The sequence below is a fragment of the Cygnus olor genome, chromosome 3 (assembly GCF_009769625.2).
Source record: "Cygnus olor isolate bCygOlo1 chromosome 3, bCygOlo1.pri.v2, whole genome shotgun sequence".
Taxonomy (NCBI): domain Eukaryota; kingdom Metazoa; phylum Chordata; class Aves; order Anseriformes; family Anatidae; genus Cygnus; species Cygnus olor.
In genome coordinates this window covers 16,437,668-16,458,210 of record NC_049171.1, presented here as the reverse complement: position 1 = coordinate 16,458,210, position 20,543 = coordinate 16,437,668, and the positions used below count along the sequence as shown (strand labels likewise).

Sequence of the window (20,543 nt, the reverse complement as noted above, 5' to 3'; positions counted from 1 at the left end):
TGGGGAAGGGCGGCCGGGAGGAAGAGGAGGAGGAGGAGGAGGAAGAGGAGGAGTAAGCGGCCATGTCGGCGAAGCGGAAAGCCGAGGCCCTGATCCCGGCGGAGGAGAGCGACCAGCTGCTCATCCGGCCCCTGTGAGAGCCGCGGGGCCAAGCCGGGCCGGGCCGGGCCGGGCCGAGCCGAGCCGAGCCCCGCCGCCGGCGGATCGGGCTCCAGGCGGCCTGAGGGGAGGCGGGGGGGTCCGGCTCCAGAGGGACTTTTTGGGGTTTCCCTCTCGGGTTTTGGTCGCTTTCCGACGGGCAGCGAGCCTGGAGTCTCCCCGATATCACCTGGCTCATGCTAGGAGGATTGCATCCCTTCCTCCTGCAGCTTTGAAGCAAAAACTCAGCGCTTTCTGCCCATTACGCTTCAACAACGAGCCCTTTTGTGGGCTTCTAACTCGTTATATATATATATTTTTTTCCTCTACTAAAGATGCTAATACAAGGTGTTCCCCGGGAACGTCCCAAGAGTAATTTGTCCACAGTAATTTACTCTTGGAGGAGCTTTCCATGTGTTACGCATCGCAGCATTTTGGGAGGCAGCTGTGCAGTAAACACAAGAAGGCCAAAATCATTTCCCAAAACTAGGGATATTTTTTCTCCTGCAGTATTAAATAGTCTATGATTTCCTCTGAGACAAATGTAGCTGTTGAGTTACTTTAAATGTTTGAGCTTAAACATACTCTGCAGTCTGTATTTTCAACACAGAAAAGTAATTCCCCAAAAGGCACCTAATGTGCAGTTACATCTATAGGCTGTGTGTTGTTGGAGTCTTGGTAACGTTGATGTCCTTTTGCAGAGGTGCTGGCCAAGAAGTAGGAAGATCATGCATTATTCTGGAATTTAAAGGAAGAAAAATAATGGTAATCATTTCATGAATGGACTTGTACGCCCTCTTGTCACAGTACTTCAGGTCACAAAAAGATGTTACAGGTTAAATCCAATTCCTTCCTGAAGTCAGTCAGAAGAGGCAGGTTTTTCAGTTTTCTGGAACAATATAACATATATGACAGTAGGCATTACAAGGTTTGTCCTGTAAAATAAATCCATATCCCCAACAGAATATATGCGTCTTAAGTATGAATTCTAAAATCTGTATGTATTAGGTTTCACTGGAACCTAAGGCTTCAGCTGTGTGTAAGCAGCCATGTGTAAACACATACATGTTCTTTTCCCCTTTTTCAGGTGTCTTTTCAGACAGTAACTAAAATATCTTGCAGATACCAGTTCTGTATATTCAGGTAGTGTTGAAGTATGGATGAAAGCTTGCATAGGTACAAAATTATATACAAAGAATGGGGCCTTTTAAAAGGTGTTTACCCGTGAAGATAAATCATTCAGACAGACACCCTAGATGTGGTATCCGATGCTAAAAGCAGTGATTGAGGACAAAAATATTTTTCTGTGTAATGCTAAAGGTTACTAGTTTCTTGTAACTATATTTTAGGCCAGAATGGAAGAGGGGTTTTTAATGTGTTTTGTTAGAGTGTGTGTGGGTGGGGGGGGTTGGACCAGGTGGCCTCCCAAGATCCCTTCCATTTTCAGTCATTCTGTGATTTTGTGAAGCTTTAACTTTTTTTTACTTTTTTTTTTTTTTTTTCAGCTTGATTGTGGCATCCATCCTGGACTGGAAGGAATGGATGCTCTCCCTTACATTGATTTGATAGACCCTGCTGAGATTGATCTCCTCCTAATAAGTCAGTAAGTTGCACCTAGAAGAACAAATACACTGAGGTCATGGTCTGAGCCACACTCACTTGTAGGTTGAGAGGCTAAAATTAAGTGTTACATAGATGGTAGTGGCATGGCAAAATTTTAATTTCCAACTTTTTTAAATAAAGGATGCTCAGTCACTTTTAACCATCTTGACAGCTTCTAGAATGAATTTTCTACAAAAAGACTAAAGAAGAGTATTTTTTTTTTTGGCTTTGTATGAAAAAGGTTCTTAGAGACTTATGCAAACTTTGAATCTGGTTTAAATACCACTTACTGGCTGAGGTGAGGAGAGCCGTTTGTATGTGACTTAACCAGTCATAACCAGCTGTCTATATAGTACTGAGCTTTGGTGATATACATTTGTTCTACCTGTATCTTAAAAGTAATTCCTTAGAGTAAGTCAAATTAGAAGTGTGGCCAAATAAATGTATTTGAATAGTTCGTGTTTTAATTAAGTTTCTTATGTACAAACTTAGGATTGCTTCTATTAGCTTTCTTCTGTCTTAGACATTTGTTGTGTTCCTGGTTCCTGTTGCTTTTTCCCCCTCTAAATTTGTAAATTACAAAAAAAAAAAAAAAAAAGTTAGTTCTAAGATTGGAAAAGTCTTCATAGGTAATGGCAAATTTATTGTGTTACTCTTACCTTTTCTCAGTTGTGTTTCCAGTCGCTGATGTACAGGATATAGACCAGCATAGTTAACAAAGAGATTGACAGTTTTCATGATGTTATGTCAATATGGTAAAGTAATGAATTATATGATAATGTTGTGTAGTGGTAACTTATTAATAGGATTCATGTGTCTATTTTAAGTTTCCATTTAGATCACTGTGGAGCTTTACCATGGTTTTTGCAGAAAACAAGTTTTAAAGGAAGGACATTTATGACTCATGCCACAAAAGCTATTTACAGATGGCTTCTTTCAGATTATGTCAAAGTCAGGTAAGGTGCCCCATTGGTTTTCTCTTTAACCTTGAATTATTTCCCATGTATACCCAATGGGAAACTTAAGGTGAAGCTGCCCAAGGAGCCTGGGTGAACCTGGGCATTGCCACAAGTAGCAACATTAGAAATAATGAATCATCTTACTGCCTCAGGGATACTGTGTCTCTAAAATAATTTCCTATCAATCAAAACAAAATTTTACCTTGTTTCCTCTTACTCTTTTCATTTGCCTCATTTGGACCTTGAATCTATTAGTGTCTCTTTCCTCCAACCCCATCTGTTTCTCTTTACTCACTCTGTCTTATTTAATTGCTCTTATTTGATCCTATTTAATGACAGTTGTGTTTTTTTTTTTTTCTTAAGCTTTGCAGAAGTAGTGTATTTTAAGCCCCTAAAGATATAACCCACTTTTCAGGACAAGGTCAAATTAAGTATTAGATCTAGGCAAAAAGGTACAAAGAATGCTGCTATTTGCATGGTGTTGTTTTTTTCTTCTTTTTTTTTTTTAATTTTCTTCCCCCTTGTCTGTTAACATGCCTTGAGCACATCTTTTCTATGTGAATGCAGTGGTCCTGAGCTTATCTCAACTCAGCAGATTTGCATCAGAAATGTGATAAAACAATCTTCTTGTAACTTGTTTATTCTAGGCCAATGGGAAAAGTGGTTGGGTTCGCTTTGGTTTTTGAGGACTGGTATATGCAGAGCAGATCCTAAACTGAAAAGACTATTGTAACGTGGCCTTCAGAGAGACATGTTAACTCTGCTTAGGTGAACTGCATTAGGGTTCCTGGACTTAATTTCTAATTAAGAAATGTCTCTAATGCCATGGAGACATGACATTTCTGAATGGGAGTCTTATTCTCAATGGTGAAATTGAAATGGTCCAGGAACATTTTTTTTCAACTGCTATATAATCTAAGCTGGTAAAACTAGCTGATATTTAGCCATTTAATTTTTCCAGTAATATATCAGCGGATGACATGCTATATACAGAAACAGACCTTGAAGAAAGCATGGACAAGATTGAGACCATCAACTTCCATGAAGTGAAAGAAGTGGCAGGAATCAAATTCTGGTGCTACCACGCAGGCCACGTTCTGGGAGCAGCCATGTTTATGATTGAAATAGCTGGTGTAAAGGTATTTTCTTTTTGCTACACGGTTGAAATCAGGCCTGAACTCTAATGTAGTCATTAATTATTATTGTCCACCAAGCCTTGCTGCTATGGTTGGAGCTGTCAGGCAGGCTTGGGCATGCAGGTGGGAGGCCTTGACTTAAAACATGTGTTTTCTCATTGATTAAAACAAGCAGGTGACATTTGTGTATTGAACCAGGTAATAAGTTTGGGTTTTATGGGAGTGAGTTACGACTCAGACTTGGAATCAGTAAACGCGTAGTTTTCCTTGCTGCTCTGCTGATAGCTGAGGCAGTCTTACTGAAGCTGCATTTTAGTAAAAGCTATAAACTGGTGGCTGTTTTTCTAACTCTGATTTACCCTGTCTGCCCATCTGGGTGCGTAAATGGCCTTCGTCAAATTACGCAAGTCACGTTTTTGTCAAGACATTCTAATGCTAAAGTAACTAAAGAAATAGAATTATTATTAATTTTAGGCACAGAGATTAAATAAATTATCCTATAATCACAGATAGCTCTGTGTCAATGCCAGGTATGCAAAACTAATCTCATGAATTGGAGTTCAGTAGGATAATCACTGCCTAAGAAAAGCTCTGAAGAGGGAAGAGAGGCCCCAAGGCTTGCTCTCTGGTAGGACTTTTTCTGTGGTTTATAATGCTTGAGAATTTCAGACTTAATAACTTTTAAAAAGTATAGATGCGGAACTGAATTTATAGTGGTTACAATTAAATTTAGACATCTTATTGCCTTTTTTTTTCTTCTGATTAAGGCAGGACAGAGAAAGAGATTTCCCTCTTACTATTCATGACTGAAACAGATTGGGTTTTAACATCCATTATTTTATTTGCTTCCCTGTGAAGCAAATGAGGAATGGGATAGGTTACCTGTAGACCAGTTATCTGCTACTGCTGACTCTGTGTTCCGGTACTGTTCACCTTTTCATCAGTTGAATGATTAATTAAAAAAATGTTCAGTTCTGAAATGATAATTTAGGACATTCTACCCTGCAGTTAAGAATCCATTAAAATTGCCAATGGTTATTAATTACTTCTTGGCATAATAAGGAACTTGGTCATTCTGTTTGGAAAATCTGTTTGACTACAGGCTTTTCGTAAGCATCAGAAAGTTTTAGAAAGAATTAAAAAAAAAAAGAAAAAGGGGTTATTCATTGCATTTGCATTCTGATGTGTAAATGCTGATTTATCTACTTTGTATTTCCAAGTAGTACCTACTGTACTTTGTTATGTCAGCTTGTACTTTTAATGGCAAGTGCATATATGCAACATGTTGAAAATGGAACCCTTATATACCAAATTAAAATATATACTTTACTTATTGTAGTTAAAATATATGTATTATTGTGTGAGCGAATATTCTAAGCACCAACCGCATCAGAAGAGTGTTTAGTTAAAGTACAGATGACCTTCTTATCATACATTCCTTAAAATTAACTTTGCAGTTTAAAAAAAAAAATACAACAGCTTTTTAAAAAAAACACTGAACTGGTAGAACCTGTACCCAGAATAACTGCTGCTCTTTGTGTCTCACAGCTTTTGTACACAGGTGATTTCTCAAGACAGGAAGACAGACATCTGATGGCAGCTGAGATTCCTAATATTAAGCCCGATATTCTTATCATTGTAAGTTTTACAAAATTATTTCTTTATATTAGTAATTACATGTGTACAGGGGTATTAGTAAATTAGAACTGAAATGGCATGAGAAAGACAGTGGAGGTTTAATAGTAGTATGTGACTGGTGTTCAATATCCAAACACTTGGGTGTCCAAATTTTTTTTTCACTGTATTAAAAAGTCTTAACATCTAATTTTCATTTTATAATTCTTCTGATAATGTTCCGTAAGCCTCTAGATATGTGTTTTCAAGAGATTTACCAAGTTTCAGCTTGTTTCCTAGATGTGTTGTACAAACTTCAATGTAGCCGGACACTTTCCTTTAATAAATCCTAACCTAAATGTTTTATTTCAGAATGACCTGTGAGATCCTCTAGAGTAATACTGTAAATAATTCATTTGTTGTGTCCCTTCTGATTGTTTTCTGTAACTGATAATTATTACATTTTAAATACATCAAAATCTTATATTTTATATAATTCCCGTATTTTAGACTAGGTGTTTCTAAACTATGCTACATGCACCACTGAGCCATGTTAGTACAATAACCTGTTCGTCAAAGAAGTGGCAGAATTTTCAGTTAGGAAAATATGGTAAAATTGAAACCTCTTAAAAGGAACATCAAAATTTGTAGTTCTACCTTTTATTATTTTTTTATAGGATCTCTTTCCAAATAGCTGGCAGGAGCTTGGGGGGAAGGTTATTTATCTTGGTGGAGGAGATGGTTATGGGAATTTGGAGTGGGGGGTGGTTGATTTTCCCCTTCTTTCCACTTCCCACTCTGCCCCAGTATACTGAAAAGCTGAAAACTTAATGCATGCAATGTAATGGCACACAAATGGAAGCCCTTAATTCTAAAACGAAGGTTCTGTTTCTGCATGGTAACACCAGTGTTTTTATGAAATTTGTCGGATTTAGAGAAGATCAGGAATTAGTCTGTGTCAGTGCTTTTAATACCAGGTTTCTCTGTGCATAGGAGTCCACCTATGGTACTCATATTCATGAGAAAAGGGAAGAGCGAGAGGCAAGATTCTGCAATACTGTTCATGACATTGTAAATAGAGGAGGTAGAGGTCTTATTCCTGTGTTTGCCCTGGGTCGAGCTCAAGAACTACTTCTAATTTTAGGTATGTATCTTTCCAATTTCTCTTAATAAAAGGCATATAAAAAAGGAGAATGTTTTCATGTGCAGTCTTCCAAGCATATGATTTTTTTAAACAACTTTTCAGCAATTTTTCAGTATGTTAATTACTTGAGAATATGTAATATTGTTTGTTCAAATGTAAAATAGAAATAAAACTAAACCACCCAAAAAGCCTTTTCAAAATGCGTTTATAGAACAGGCAGCTTAACTATGTGAGTTAGAAAGGAGACCTAGAAAGGAACAGGTAATTCCATAGTAATATGTGCCTTCAAATCTTGTTGAACTGGGATTTCAGCAAATAGGAAATATTACTACAGATTGCAAAGTTAGTAATGAAAACATGACTGTTCTATTTAAAATGTTTTGCTAAAAAGAGGTAAAACTTTCTTCCAAAGTTTTACTATTTTTGCCCTTTAATTCACAAACCTACGTGAAATCTTTCTAGGAAAAGCTGAGAAGACCATAACCATAGACACTTCTAGCATTTCTAATGGTAATGGGAAAGCAAATTAGGGTTTGTTAAGAAGGGCAAAATGGAGGGAAAAAATTATACGTGGTCATAATAAGCTACTTCACATAAAAGAAATAGTTGTTGTAAGGTACTTCAGATATAACAATTTTTAAAGTATTTCCAGGCTTCTGTGCTTCCTTTTAGCAAGAGTAATTTGTTTGATAGAAGAGGTAAAAACTGAACATTTGAAACCTCATGTAGCCATTAGTTTGGAATTTGTTGGTCTTTCCTTGCTGTGTGTAGATACTAAAGTGACATTCTAAAGGAAAGCTTGGAAGTACATCTACTAAAGGTAGACATGCAATTGGATGCTTAATTAGGTAGAAAATACAATTGCATCTCACATGCATACACAACTGAACCCACAGGCTTCTGTGTTTTTATTCCTTCCATATGTGTCTGACAAAAAATAAGATACTCTATTATGATACAGAAATGTATGATGATGGGTGCAGTTTCTTGATATTAGAGTAAATCCTGCTACTGGCCATCTTTTATTGGCTGTTTCCCCCTTACATTAGAGCTTATTAAGATATTCATGACAGTGAGCTGCTCCGACATACTCTGAAAACTTTGTCTGCAGACCAAAGCTGCTAGGTTAAAGCTGTATCATTTAAATGTACAAATACAGCCAAAAGAGCATACTACTCTTTTGGGGTGGTTGTTTTGCAGTTTTGCAATATAAATATGTTTTATATTAGCAGAGCTGTACCCAAGTGAGAAAACAAGTAAGTTAGGCTTGCATATCTGCATTCAGATCTCTTCTTCATGTTTAGTAAAGGTCATCGCTACTGTCATCATGAGAAAGATAAGTTGTGATTAGGGGAGGATTTTTTTTCCTGTTTTTGTTTCAGTTAAGCTTGTAAAATGTAACTGTTGGTGATAAGAAAGGGAGCCAGACATGTAACTGGGTAATCCCTTCACTCCTTGAACTCCGTGGATTTGTTTTACACAAATTTGATATAGTGAATTCCCACTAACACATCTATGTGCAGATGTCTCTAGCTGTCAGATCTATAACTTACATTTATCAGAGACGTTTAAGCTTTCTTGCAGTGGTGTGGTAGAACTTATTTTGTTGTAAAAGTAAATTTAGTGCTGTGTAGTATCACATATTCTTATCCCTTGTGGCTGAAACTGGTGACTGACTGGGGTTGGCCAAAAATATTTGAAGTTCATCTCTTTCTTGTCCATTTGTTTGTATTAGAGTTACATACATTTTTAGTTGGTGATTGCTCTAGTAGGCCAGATGAAAAAAACAGACCGTGATTGTGATTTTCTATAATAAAAATGATAAAAACATTGCTAAATCTGTTTCACAAAAAGTATAAATGCTTCTGAGAAGTATGCATTTTGGAGATAATGCTGTGTTTATGAGCTGTTTGATGCGTACTTTTGTTTATTTGTTTCAGATGAATACTGGCAAAATCACCCAGAACTCCACGATATCCCTATTTACTATGCCTCCTCTTTGGCGAAGAAGTGCATGGCAGTTTATCAGACATATGTCAATGCCATGAATGACAAAATCCGCAAGCAAATCAACATCAACAATCCATTTGTTTTCAAGCATATTAGTAACCTGAAGGTAAGGTTGTCATATACTAAAGGAACAATGATGGAAGTGTTCATATTTGCTGAATAGTTTGCATGTGTAATATCCTAATAGATTGATAGTTACAGGTTTATATCTGAATTTTCTGCTCTCCCATTGTTTAGAGGGCTGGATGAGGGGAGCTTACATCCCAACTTTTCTTCCAGTACTGATCTGTATGCTTATAATTTGCCCCTTATGGGCATTAGTAGGAGGAACTTTCCTACAAAGAGGTTTTTTATGAGGATGCTGTTTAATCTGTGAATGTAGGGCTCTACTTCTGTGTTCTTCAAGGATTATGGTAACTGATGCTCCTGCTGTTTTCCACTTAGAGTATGGATCATTTTGATGATATCGGCCCGAGCGTGGTGATGGCTTCCCCAGGTATGATGCAGAGTGGCTTATCCAGAGAGCTGTTTGAGAGCTGGTGCACAGATAAGAGGAATGGAGTAATTATAGCCGGGTACTGTGTTGAAGGAACACTTGCTAAGGTGAGTTGTTAGCACACCACAAATTCTTAAAACAAACTAGTATGCGTGTTGCATTTAAAAAGAATTGGCCAACAGGAGGTGTCTTTATTTCGATTTACGGAGAAGATTGCTGTTAACTGCACTTTACTAATGAAATATACAGAAAATTTGCATATGGCCATTTCCAGTGATGTTATAGAAAATGAGCTTTTCTAGGAGCAGTTATCTTGTCATGAGAAGGAATGACTGGTACTTTTCTCCATGCTTACATCTTTGAGAGGGGGAGCCCTAGCCCCATTGTAGAGGAGTCAGCGTTAAATCTAGCACTACTTACGTGTCACAGATCATGCCTTGTGCATGTTGTGCCACTGTCTCCTTGTAGAGAATTAAATCCTTCCTTTCTAATTCTAGCAGCTAAGGGTAACCAGAGTGTTTAGTTTTGCCTTTAGAGATAGAAATCAGACAGTTGTTACAATTTCAGTGTAAATTTTATAGAGATGTATGTGGAAGAAGAATGAACTCCCAAATCTGCTGGGCATGTAAAAGATTAAATTTGTATGTCGTGCATGTTTTTTTTATTTGTGACTGTTTGTTTTGTGAAATTTGAGGATTTTTTTTCAGTTCTTCACATTTAACTTGTCTGTCAATATTATTTTATTGATACTTGAAATGTAAAGCTTTAGTTTTATGGTGTCTGCAGGAGGCCTTTAATTTTTTATTTAAAGAAGCGCTCTCTTTTTCTAGCACATCATGTCTGAACCCGAAGAGATCACAACTATGTCAGGGCAAAAACTCCCCCTGAAGATGTCTGTGGATTACATTTCTTTCTCTGCTCACACAGATTATCAACAAACTAGTGAGTTTATCCGGGCCCTGAAACCTCCACATGTGGTTAGTATACATGCTGCCCATTTCTCCAGAGTGGGATTCATCAAACCAGTTCACAGCCTTGAGTCATCAAGGCAGCGATTGCTGTCTAGCAGTAGCCAGCATCCCTATCCTTTGAGTAATAAAAGGTGAAGACTTTGCCTTTTTTCACTGTTACCTTAGTGAAGTAAAGATGAACATGCTCTTGACTGTCTGTCTGTGGGATATCTGGGAATTGTACATTTATTTGTATATGTATATATTTATCTACATGCAAACACAAAAACATAAAGCTAACTTTTATGGTTGAACTGAAGTTAATACTTCCTTTCATAATATAACAGTGTGTTCATGTACGAAAAGTGAAATGAAATCTACATAATGCATTCTACTTATTTGCTTGTATTTTTCTATGTATAGTGTCGAGGTATTGTGCCTTTGAATAATGCATAGAATTCAAACACAAGCATAGAACTGTACGTAGAATAATTGAACTAATATTATGTCGTCATGAAATGCACGTTTTCATGAAGATGAAGTACAAGATGGCAGTTTTAGATAATTTGCTTACTAAACATGTCTGGTTGGGCAAATACCTTATGTTAAAAGGAAAACTGTCTTTCTTACAGATTTTAGTTCATGGCGAGCAGAATGAAATGGCCAGGTTGAAAGCAGCATTGATACGAGAATATGAGGATAACGATGAAGTTCACATAGAAGTTCATAATCCTAGGAATACCGAAGCTGTGACATTAAACTTCAGAGGAGAAAAACTTGCCAAGGTATAAAATTAATATTTTCTTATCTGTACAACAGTATTTTTCTCTGGATTAAAAACTAAATTCTTTAAAATTCTTAAAATTTTTTCAAGACCCTAATTTAAATTGCTTTTGTATTGCATGTGTTTTACAGGAACTCGGTGTGTGAATGTTGTTGGCTGTTTTTGTTTTGTGGGGGCAGAGTTTTGTTTTTTTTTTTTCATTTTTGCCAACCTAAATCTATGCTGCTATCGACAAATCTGCTAGTGCTTTCAGTCCCATCATCCCAATCCCTTTGCTGTATGATCCAAAACAGCAGTCCTCAATTTTCTCCCAACAAAGAACATCAATTCCAGTCATGTTAGAGCGCTGAATTCTGTGCATAAATAATGTAATAGATTTCATTTACATTTCAGGGAGATGCTGTCAAACACCCATTCCATCTATACATACTAGAAGAGAATAATTGCTTTGGCTGAATTAAATAATTACATGCTTGACTGTAATCAGACATTTAGAAATGCTGTCTCCAGCTACTTTAATCAGTGAGACAGCTTGTAAAATAAAATCCTTGTAAAAAGGATGGTCTGGCAGAAGAAAGTTTGTAGCCATGACTGTGTGGTGTATTTCATCAAATGATTTTTTAAAAAACAGCTTAAAGAGAATAATTTACAAGTTTATATGCATGTGCTCTGAGTAGCAAGAAATATGATGCATTTAAACTACTATGATAATATTTGGCGATACAATCTTTAAATATTAGAACAAAATCTAAATACTGAAATAAGTAAACGCTAATATATACAAGAAACCATAGAGATATGTATATTAATTGAACTACATTCTGCTTCTAATCAGAATCTAGTTTAGATTCTTTAAAGAAGACCCTTTTTTGATTACTAGTCCCCGATAGCCAACTTCTATTAGACTCAACTGAATTTAACATCAATTTTCTCATGGTACATAGTAAGTTTGAAGGAAGAGTGATTGAAAATGATTAACTGGTATTTAATAAGGACCTAATCTTAACTCCTTATAGAATCAATGCCAAAAAATGGCACTGGTGTTACTGACAGGTAAAATGTCACAGTTTAATTTATCAAGTCCTTATAAGCCTAGAAGTAGAACTGGCATATAGTGCCTAACTGCTCTGTGCACTGGAGTTACCTGTAGATAATGGGGACTTGTTATTATAGATCTGAACTCCAGCACAACCTTAAGATGAAGGGTCAAGGTGTTAATTGTCTACTAATGACATCTTTGGAGCAGGGTCCAACGCGCTGCCGTGCACAGGTAGCTACTACACTGGCTGGAGTGCTGTGCTGAAAAGAAATCGGCTCTTCCCCAGAGTTCTGTGATAAAAAATCCTGTACAGTGTAATTCCTCTTTTCTGTTTGTGAGATCTGTATTTATGGACTTTTAATATGATCCTTTTGAGCCCTCCTGAGGGAGTCCAACTTTCTTGTCAAAGCAGGACCAACTACAGCAGGTGGCTTAGAGCCCTGCACAGTCCCGTTTTGAAGGCCTCCAATGTCTACGTAACCTTTTTGGGCAGCCTGCTCTGGTGTTCAGCTACCTCAAAAATTCCAGGTCTTTCCTAGACGTATGAAAAGATTAGAATGGCATTTCTTCTCACTAGGTAACAGTGCTCATCTCTCAGTTTGTGTGAAAACTAGGAAGCGTTGTTGAAAATTAGGACACCTGGCTATTTCTGGGAGTTATGTGAGCGCAATTCTAGAGTTGTTTACAAAATATGATTTTCATGTATGTTTCCTGTGGCAGCCACTGGAGAAAAAACTTCTTTGGGTTTTTATATTTTACTCTTTCAACCTTTTTTTGTGTTACATCCCAGATTTTTGTTGTCCATGTTTATGCTGACCTTCCCTTATTTTCAGAGTAATTCTATACCATGCTTGTTTTTTCTGAGGAACCTATATTTCATCTCCACGGTTAACTTTAAGCTATGAGAACTTCAGATTGTCTTGTTGCACTATATGCCTTTTTTCTTTTCAGGTGATGGGATCTTTAGCAGATAAGAAGCCAGAACAAGGACAGAGAATTTCTGGAATCCTAGTTAAAAGAAATTTTAACTATCATATCCTTTCTCCATGTGACCTCTCCAGTAAGTAAAGAGAGTAATGTGCTTAGTGGGCGATTGAAACTTACTGCATCCTTCTGTCATTAAAACACATACAGTACTGTTTGTTTTTCCTATTATTTTGTGTTGGATAAGTAATTAGTGGACACCTTAGTTTTACTTCGGCTTAGTTTTGCCTAAGATACTAAACTGTTGAAGTGAGAAGACATTCAATTCATTGTCCTCTGAAGTTTAAGATCTTTTCTGTCCTTTCTCTGAAAGAGAAGCAGCAAAATTGTTTTCTCCTTCTAGTTACTTAAAACTTCTTCCTATGTTTGAATATGTATCATAGGTACCAGTGAGAGCAGAAGAGCACCTTGATCAATTTGAACATTTCTAAAATGTCATTAATTCTTAGTGTAAAAATCATGATAGTGTGAAAATACTGCATATTTTTCCTATGCTGTATGTTGCCAAATAAATGTATTTATTCTCAAAACAGAAGAGTAATTAAATGGAGTAGTAAGGTCAAAAGAGCTTGGGGAAAGCAATTCTGCTGTCCTAGTTCATTGTTTGCCTGTAATGCATATGATAAAATAACAAGCTTTTGCTGGTTCCTTGACTGCAAGCAGTGTATATATCTCACAACAGACGCTCTTTACAAACTGTCCTTTTCAATCCTCTTTCTTAAATGTTTTGGTGGTTATTTGGAATTATTTCACTATAGTGACAACTTTATTTTTTTTTTTAGGAAGCAAATTAAAAAAGCTCATTTTTAATACATTCTTTTAAAATTTCTTTCAGATTATACAGACTTGGCTATGAGCACTGTAACACAGACACAAGCTATTCCATATACCGGCCCTTTCAATCTCCTTTATTACCAGCTACAAAAGCTTACTGGTGCGTATTTGGGAAGAAATCTTTGTGATTTATGGTGGTCAATTTTTAAAAGAACTTATAGTCCTCAGGGGACTTCTGAGTGGAAATTTCTTTGCTCTGCCAGTAACCGAAGTGTCACAATTTGTTTTATATTTTAAAACTTTTATTAGATTACGCAGCTTCTGCCAGATCTAGTTCATGAGCATGACTAACCCTCTATAGGGATCCTACTGTAGCTGTAATACAAAATCACGAGCATCTAACACTATAGAGTTTCAGATGATTTTTTGTCTCCTATCAGGCCCCAAAGTGAATACTCTGATGAAAAATTTATTAAATGATCTTTTGTCTCCGGCCCCAAAATAGAATGGTTATTGGCATCTAATTAATAAAACAAAGACAAAAACTTTGTCATACAACCTCTTTTGTCCTTCCCCATGAGGGATGAATCTAGCCGCCTTGTCTTTTTCTGATCCAGAAACCTCTGTCTAGCTTTCTTAAAGGACAGAGGCAGCTCCAGTCCTAGTTCATCAAAAGCAGGCACACTTTCTAGGATGCCTTCCCAGATTTGAAGCTCAGGATTCTTCTTTTCGTGACAGTCACCTAGTGACAGAGCCAAATTCATATCACCGGGTCTCATAGCCTGAATGCTACCTCACACAAAAATGCCTTTGAATCATGCTGTAAACTTGTGTAAACAATGGGTTATCCTTTAAGGGTAGAGGAGGAGCTGGTTGGTGCACTCAGGTCAGTGTACTAAAGCAGTCGAATATAAGAATCCAAAAAAGTAAAATGGCCAATATTACATACAGGAAAAAAAAAAAAAAGACAAAACAATAAAGAAAGTAATGTTACCAGGTAAGGGAAGAGAGTAAGCACTTCAGGTTTAGAAATGGATTCTGAACTGCTGTGATAATAATAGACAGCCCCTCTCATCCTTAAAATGACCTGTTTTCTTATGCAGATAAAATTGGTCCTGTTCTCAGTATAATTTTATCCTTGCTAACCATTTGTTGCTACTTCTTAGGTGACGTAGAAGAAATAGAAATCCAACAAAAACCAGCCCTGAAGGTTTTCAAAAATATTACTGTGATCCAAGAACCAGGCATGGTAGTCCTTGAGGTAGGCACTGGTGGGGAAAAAACAAATACTCTCTTTTCTGTAGAATAGTATCATATTGATGCCGTGCAGGATTAAATGTTTTAAGTAAAGTTTCACTTGAGCTATGGCCCTGTGTTGATGCGTGTTGTTTCACTTAGCAAGTTTCTTGTTTTTTTGCAGTAGCGCAAAAGTATAATGGCAGATTCAATGTCCTTTTTTATTTGGCAAATAGTAATTGGAAATCAGGTCAGATGGTGTTCTCTCCTTTCCCTACAGCCCCTAGTTGTGTTAATGAATAACTATTTCATAAATGTGTTCGGAAACATTCAGCAGCCTGAATTTTTCATGGGAGGTTACTAGAATATATCAAGTTACAAGTAGTTAAAAATAATAAATGTATGACAGTCATTTTAAGCTAGAATTCAGGGAAAAAATAAAAGAATGCTGTGAATGTTGTTTTTGTGTTGCATTATTCATTCAGCCCAAATAATATGCTCAAATTATATATATATATATTTTTATCTTCTAGTGGGTGGCAAATCCTGCTAATGATATGTATGCAGACACCGTGACAACAGTGATACTGGAAGTTCAGTCAAATCCTAAAATACAGAAAGGTAGTAAGTTTAGTGTATGTTTATTCAACTGAGGCTTTCTTAATTTTTGATATCAAGCTAAAGGGATGTAATGCCTTGTAATAGATTTTCCATTATTGCGCTTCATCTCATTATGAAACTTCTTCAGATTTTTTGCTACTTAAATACAGAATTACAGCTTGATTTTCTTTATTTGTAACACATTCATGTGTTGAAACTTTTTTATACATCAACTTATAGCTGACTACGGAAAATGCAACCTTACTCTTTGGTTTTTTGTATATAAACTATTTAAACTACATAATTCCTGATACACATTTAAATATTTAAGATTCTTATTCAAAAGTTATGGTTACCATTCATGAGTGGTATTCCAATGACCATACAAAAGAAAGAAATAGGTAGGTTATGCTATAAAAAGTCTGACTAATTTCACAATTACACTTAATAAGACCCCGTAACCACGTGGTATTACGGGGTAGTGGTAGTGTCATCAGATACCAAGTTTTGCTTTGCTGTTCAAGAATTAGAGGAATTTTGTTGGGATTACCAGTGATGACAGTTTATATTTTTTCGTTCCACTGTTTTGTTTTTGAATATGTATGACACTATGCTAAGAATCTGGAGTGGGTATTGAATATTGGGTTGGCATCCCTTCTATGACGTGGAGAATAAATGCTGGCAGCTGGGCAACGCAGTAAGACCGATAATTCAATGATAATCCATTTATCAAAATAAAATACTTTTTAAAAAATGTATTATCTAGGGTTTAAAATCACTTTTTTTAAGCAATTACTTGCATCATTACTTGGAATATACATTATTATTACTTAAAAAGATCTTACAAAGATTATTAAATTCTGCCTTTGTGTACCCTTGCTCTCCTTGTGAAATAAGTGGCAGTTGAGTTTACATCTTAGAGAGTTATTTATCTCGGGTTTGGGTGAAGTCAGGGAAGCAGAATTCAAAATTATATTCATTGGATGTTATACAAAAGTAATTGTACGGTGTTAAGTGTTTAGTCTCACACCTGTCTCAATAAATCTGTTAAAAATTCTTTCTCCTGAGTTGAGAAATTCACACAGCAGTTCTTTCACTATTTTTGGATAAAGGTTATACAGTCCACTTGATCTAACCAAATTCAGAGTGTAATTTTCATATCTTGGTTGTGATTATTTTTAGTATGTATCTTCTCATCAGCGCTTCTAGCTATGCCCTCATGTTCTGATCTACATAAACTAATCAAAAATATCCATTTTATTTTTGGATGGTACTTTAGCGTCTTCATTTTTTTCTATCTTTCTTCATATGACTGAAAAAAAACAAAACACATTTGTTTTGCATTTTTAAAAAAAATCTTATTGTAATATCTGACTTGACTTTTCTGCTTTATCTGTACAAGTTGGTAGTGACAGTATCTAGCTTTTTTCTCCCACAATTAATTCCTTTTTCTACTTTTATATACCTTTTTTGCATTATTTCTCATGTTGCTTCATGGTTTCCAATATGAGGTTGCTTTGCTTAGTACATTGTTACTGCATCTTATCTAAGAGATAGCAAGTGCATTTAAAAAATTTACTTAGTCTCTGCAATTATGAGGTTTTCCAAAGAATTTCAAAGAAATTCTAACTACCGTTGTGTTCAGTTCTCTGAACTCTTTAGCTGGTTACGAAATCTGGAAAACTAGTTTTTAAATAGCCTTCTTTTAAATAAATTCAAGTTGCTAGGTCTGTTTTGTTCAACTTCCTGCTCCTTTAATCATTGAATACTTAAATGATTATGTTCAAAAGAAAATTACTTGTTTCAAACTATCTGTTGATTTTGAAATGAAGTTTGAAACTAGTATCAATATTTTTATTCCAACCTTTGTATGTTGGAACACATTCCTGGAATGTCTGTGCTTATTGCTACTACTCACATTAGCTCTCCAGTTTTACTTTGTGTTCTCTGTATGCTCCTGGGCTCCATGATGCAGTATTTTCCTACAGGTAGAGAAAGTGGAGGGATTATATACAAGCGATGAAAATGGATTACTTTCACTTTTAAATAAAGGAAATGTGAAAAGTAATAAGTGTAAACAATTAAAAAAGAGAATTAAAGAGTGAGAATTAGACTTGCAAAGTTTCCTGTTCTAAAATGTGTTAAGTACAGGGAACATAAATGTAAAATGTGAGCACTTCCTTGACTTTTCCATCTTTTCTTTAAATACATTTAAATACATGTTTAAATGCATGTATTTTGCATAGCTTTTAGATTATTTTTCATGAGAGTCAACTAGGAACTAGATTATATATCAATTAGCCAATTTTCCCTCTCAGCAAATGTCTGTGAAAGTAAAATAACTTTTTCTTTTCAGCTGCAGTGCAAAAAATTTCCAAAAAAGTAGATATGGATGTGTACAGCAAGAGAATGGAAATCATGCTTCAGTAAGTTGACGTATATTTTTCTAAATGAAAGTGATTGCTGTTAATCATGTGAATACAGTAATTTGTTACTGTTTTTTACTTGTTTAAAGTTATTTTAAAATAGCCTATGCAAATTGACATCAGTCAAATTTCTGTGAAAGCCAGGAATTAAGTATAGAGACAGAGGTACTTAAAAAAAAAAAAAAAAGTCCTTGGCATCATTGAAATTTTGAATCCAGGACCCAGTTATTTCTTCCAGAAACAGAGTTTTTAATTATGCTATGAGTGCTTATTAAAGAAAAAAGAAAAAAAAAAACATTTTGGATCATGTCTTTAAAACTTACCTCTTTTGAAATCAAAGGAATCCTTCTCTATTTATGATGAGACTTATTTCAGTAAAATCCTTACTATTATGTGACACCCTCTCTCATAATAATTCAGATTGTTACTTGTTGATTTATCTAAGTGGGTTAAATAGTAGTTTCTGAAAGGAGATACACTGCTGTCAAAATGCTTTGGAAGCCTAGGATTAATGGAAAGAACACATAAGTTTGCTGTTTGTCCATGTGTTACATGTATTGGCCTTTGTTTTAGGGATATGTTTGGAGAAGACTGTGTAAGTTCAAAAGATGGCTCTGTTCTGTGTGTCACAGTAGATGGAAAGACTGCAAACGTCTCTCTGGACACTCGGGTATGAACAGTGAAACACTTTATTTATCTGTACTATGTTCAGTAGGAGTTATGCTAATAAATTTTTTGGTCATCTCGATCCTTTTGTACTTATTAATAACACATTAAAAACATGGGTAGCAGTAATACATCCACTGGAGTAGCTCTCAGGTACCGTTCTTAGGGATGGCAAAAAATATTTTAAGTGTTCTGCAGATGCAGAAGGTTGGTCCCAGCCCAAAATTCATCTGTTGAAACATAACAAATGAATGATAACTGCATTAAGAGGATAGCAGGTTACAGTATTGTGGTTAACATACAATGCTACCTGTGCTATTGTTTTTTCATTTCATAATAATAAAGTAAGCTAGATTTCAATATATACGTAGTGCAGAAAAAATACAGCACTGATGAAAAGAGCTCTTGCAATAGAGAAAAAAGAAATAGATTGGATAAAAGTGCAAACGGATTAACCAAAACATTAGGTTTCATTTTCATCTAATGTTATATCAAAACTTATTTAATACAGATCTGACTAAATGATGGGATATGTGGATTTTCTTTCCATGTTAACTCTTAACCCAGTGCTCTTACAGTAGCTTGCTAAGATGGTCTAAGAAATTGAGAAGTTACTGTCTTAGTGCTTAGAAAGTCCACGGGATTGTGAATAATATTAGCATGTAATTGCTGCCCCTCGCTTTTGAGAGAGCAGGCAGGGGATTGGTTTGAGTGTTGAGGAACTTGCATGTTTGGATGGGGCATCCATACTTTCTCTGTGGAGACTTTTAAAATTGTTGTAGTGATAAAATAATCATGTTTGGGTTCTACTGTGATGTAAATGTTACCTCATGTGTGGGAACATCAGTGTGGAGATGGAGTACTGGTGCCAGTATCTCTGAATCCCCATATTTTACAATATTAACCTAATACAATGCAGATGAATCCACAGATAAAATTAAATCTCCAAGGACTGAACATTGTGTTTTTATGTGATTTTGAATCAAATGCAATCTACAGAACTTGAGGCATATCACATAGTAGTTTTGAAGCAAGTGACTAGCAAAACATGAAATTAATTTTCTTGTTCTGTAGCAAGACTTCCGTAAGTCTTCACTGAACTCTTTCACATGTTGGAGGACCATTTAAAAATAGACAGCACCGCTGAAAACTCTAGATAACTTTAGTTTTAATTTGCATAGCTGCTCTTTCCTTTCCCCTTATGACCATTCCTGATATTCTGAAAAGGAATAGGAAGTGCTAGTTTTCCTAACATACTTCTTTTTTTTATTCCCAGACAGTTGACTGCGAGCCAGGAAGCGAAGATGATGACTCCCTTCGTGAAATGGTGGAACTCGCTGCGCAGAGGCTCTATGATGCCCTCAGCCCAGTACACTGACCTCTGTAGATATCTAGGACACACAAGAAAAACTTTTAATGTTCAAATTTATTTGGACTCTTTTTTAAAAATAAATAAACTTTTTTCTTCAGTAATACAAATGCATCAATTCTGTGACTGAAACTGCTAAATTATTTCAAATAATGGGTGAGCAACCTTATATCAACTATATTTGTACATATAGATCACAATAAAATTAGGCAAAGTATGCATATGCTCTTTTTTTCTTACATGCACATACAACAAATAAGAAAAAAATATTAACCTGGTGTGGACTGACATGCCTTCTAAATGTTGAATTACAGAAAGTAAATGGAGTTTCACATTTTTGGAGATTAATTAGTACTTGCAGGATAAACTGGATGGTTTGAATTTGCATAAGCACAGAATCAAACTTGGATATTACTTTGTTCCTGTCAGGGAAGTATTTACCTGCATGCTTATATCTGCTTGAAATCAAGGGGGCTTGAACACATTTCTAACGGAATCCAGGTTTTCATACTGAGATTAACTGCAGTTCTAAAACTGTGCATGTAGTCATTGCCATTGGCTGTGCTGGATGAACAACAGAAGCTTCTAGAGAAGTCAGTGGTTGTGACCTGTTAAC

At 35.8% G+C, this 20,543-nt stretch overlaps 1 protein-coding gene across 2 annotated transcripts; it reads left to right on the top strand.

The window, feature by feature from the left end:
* The first annotated feature begins 2 nt into the window (after window positions 1-2).
* On the top strand, window positions 3-20,145 carry CPSF3 (cleavage and polyadenylation specific factor 3). 2 transcript variants are annotated; one of them, XM_040551688.1, is made up of 18 exons: window positions 3-133; window positions 840-903; window positions 1,644-1,741; window positions 2,568-2,696; window positions 3,661-3,838; window positions 5,384-5,473; window positions 6,443-6,593; window positions 8,534-8,709; window positions 9,048-9,206; window positions 9,930-10,076; window positions 10,682-10,834; window positions 12,824-12,932; window positions 13,692-13,790; window positions 14,797-14,891; window positions 15,400-15,487; window positions 17,823-17,892; window positions 18,466-18,562; window positions 19,835-20,145. In XM_040551688.1, the coding sequence occupies exons 1-18, from the start codon at window positions 63-65 to the stop codon at window positions 19,934-19,936; spliced, it is 2,076 nt and encodes a 691-aa protein (XP_040407622.1). In that variant the 5' UTR covers window positions 3-62; the 3' UTR covers window positions 19,937-20,145. The 2 variants fall into 2 exon arrangements, with proteins under 2 accessions (XP_040407622.1, XP_040407623.1); XM_040551689.1 differs by lacking the exons at window positions 3-133; window positions 840-903; window positions 1,644-1,741 and having other exon boundaries at window positions 2,645-2,696; window positions 3,789-3,838; window positions 19,835-20,031.
* The last annotated feature ends 398 nt before the right edge of the window (window positions 20,146-20,543 follow it).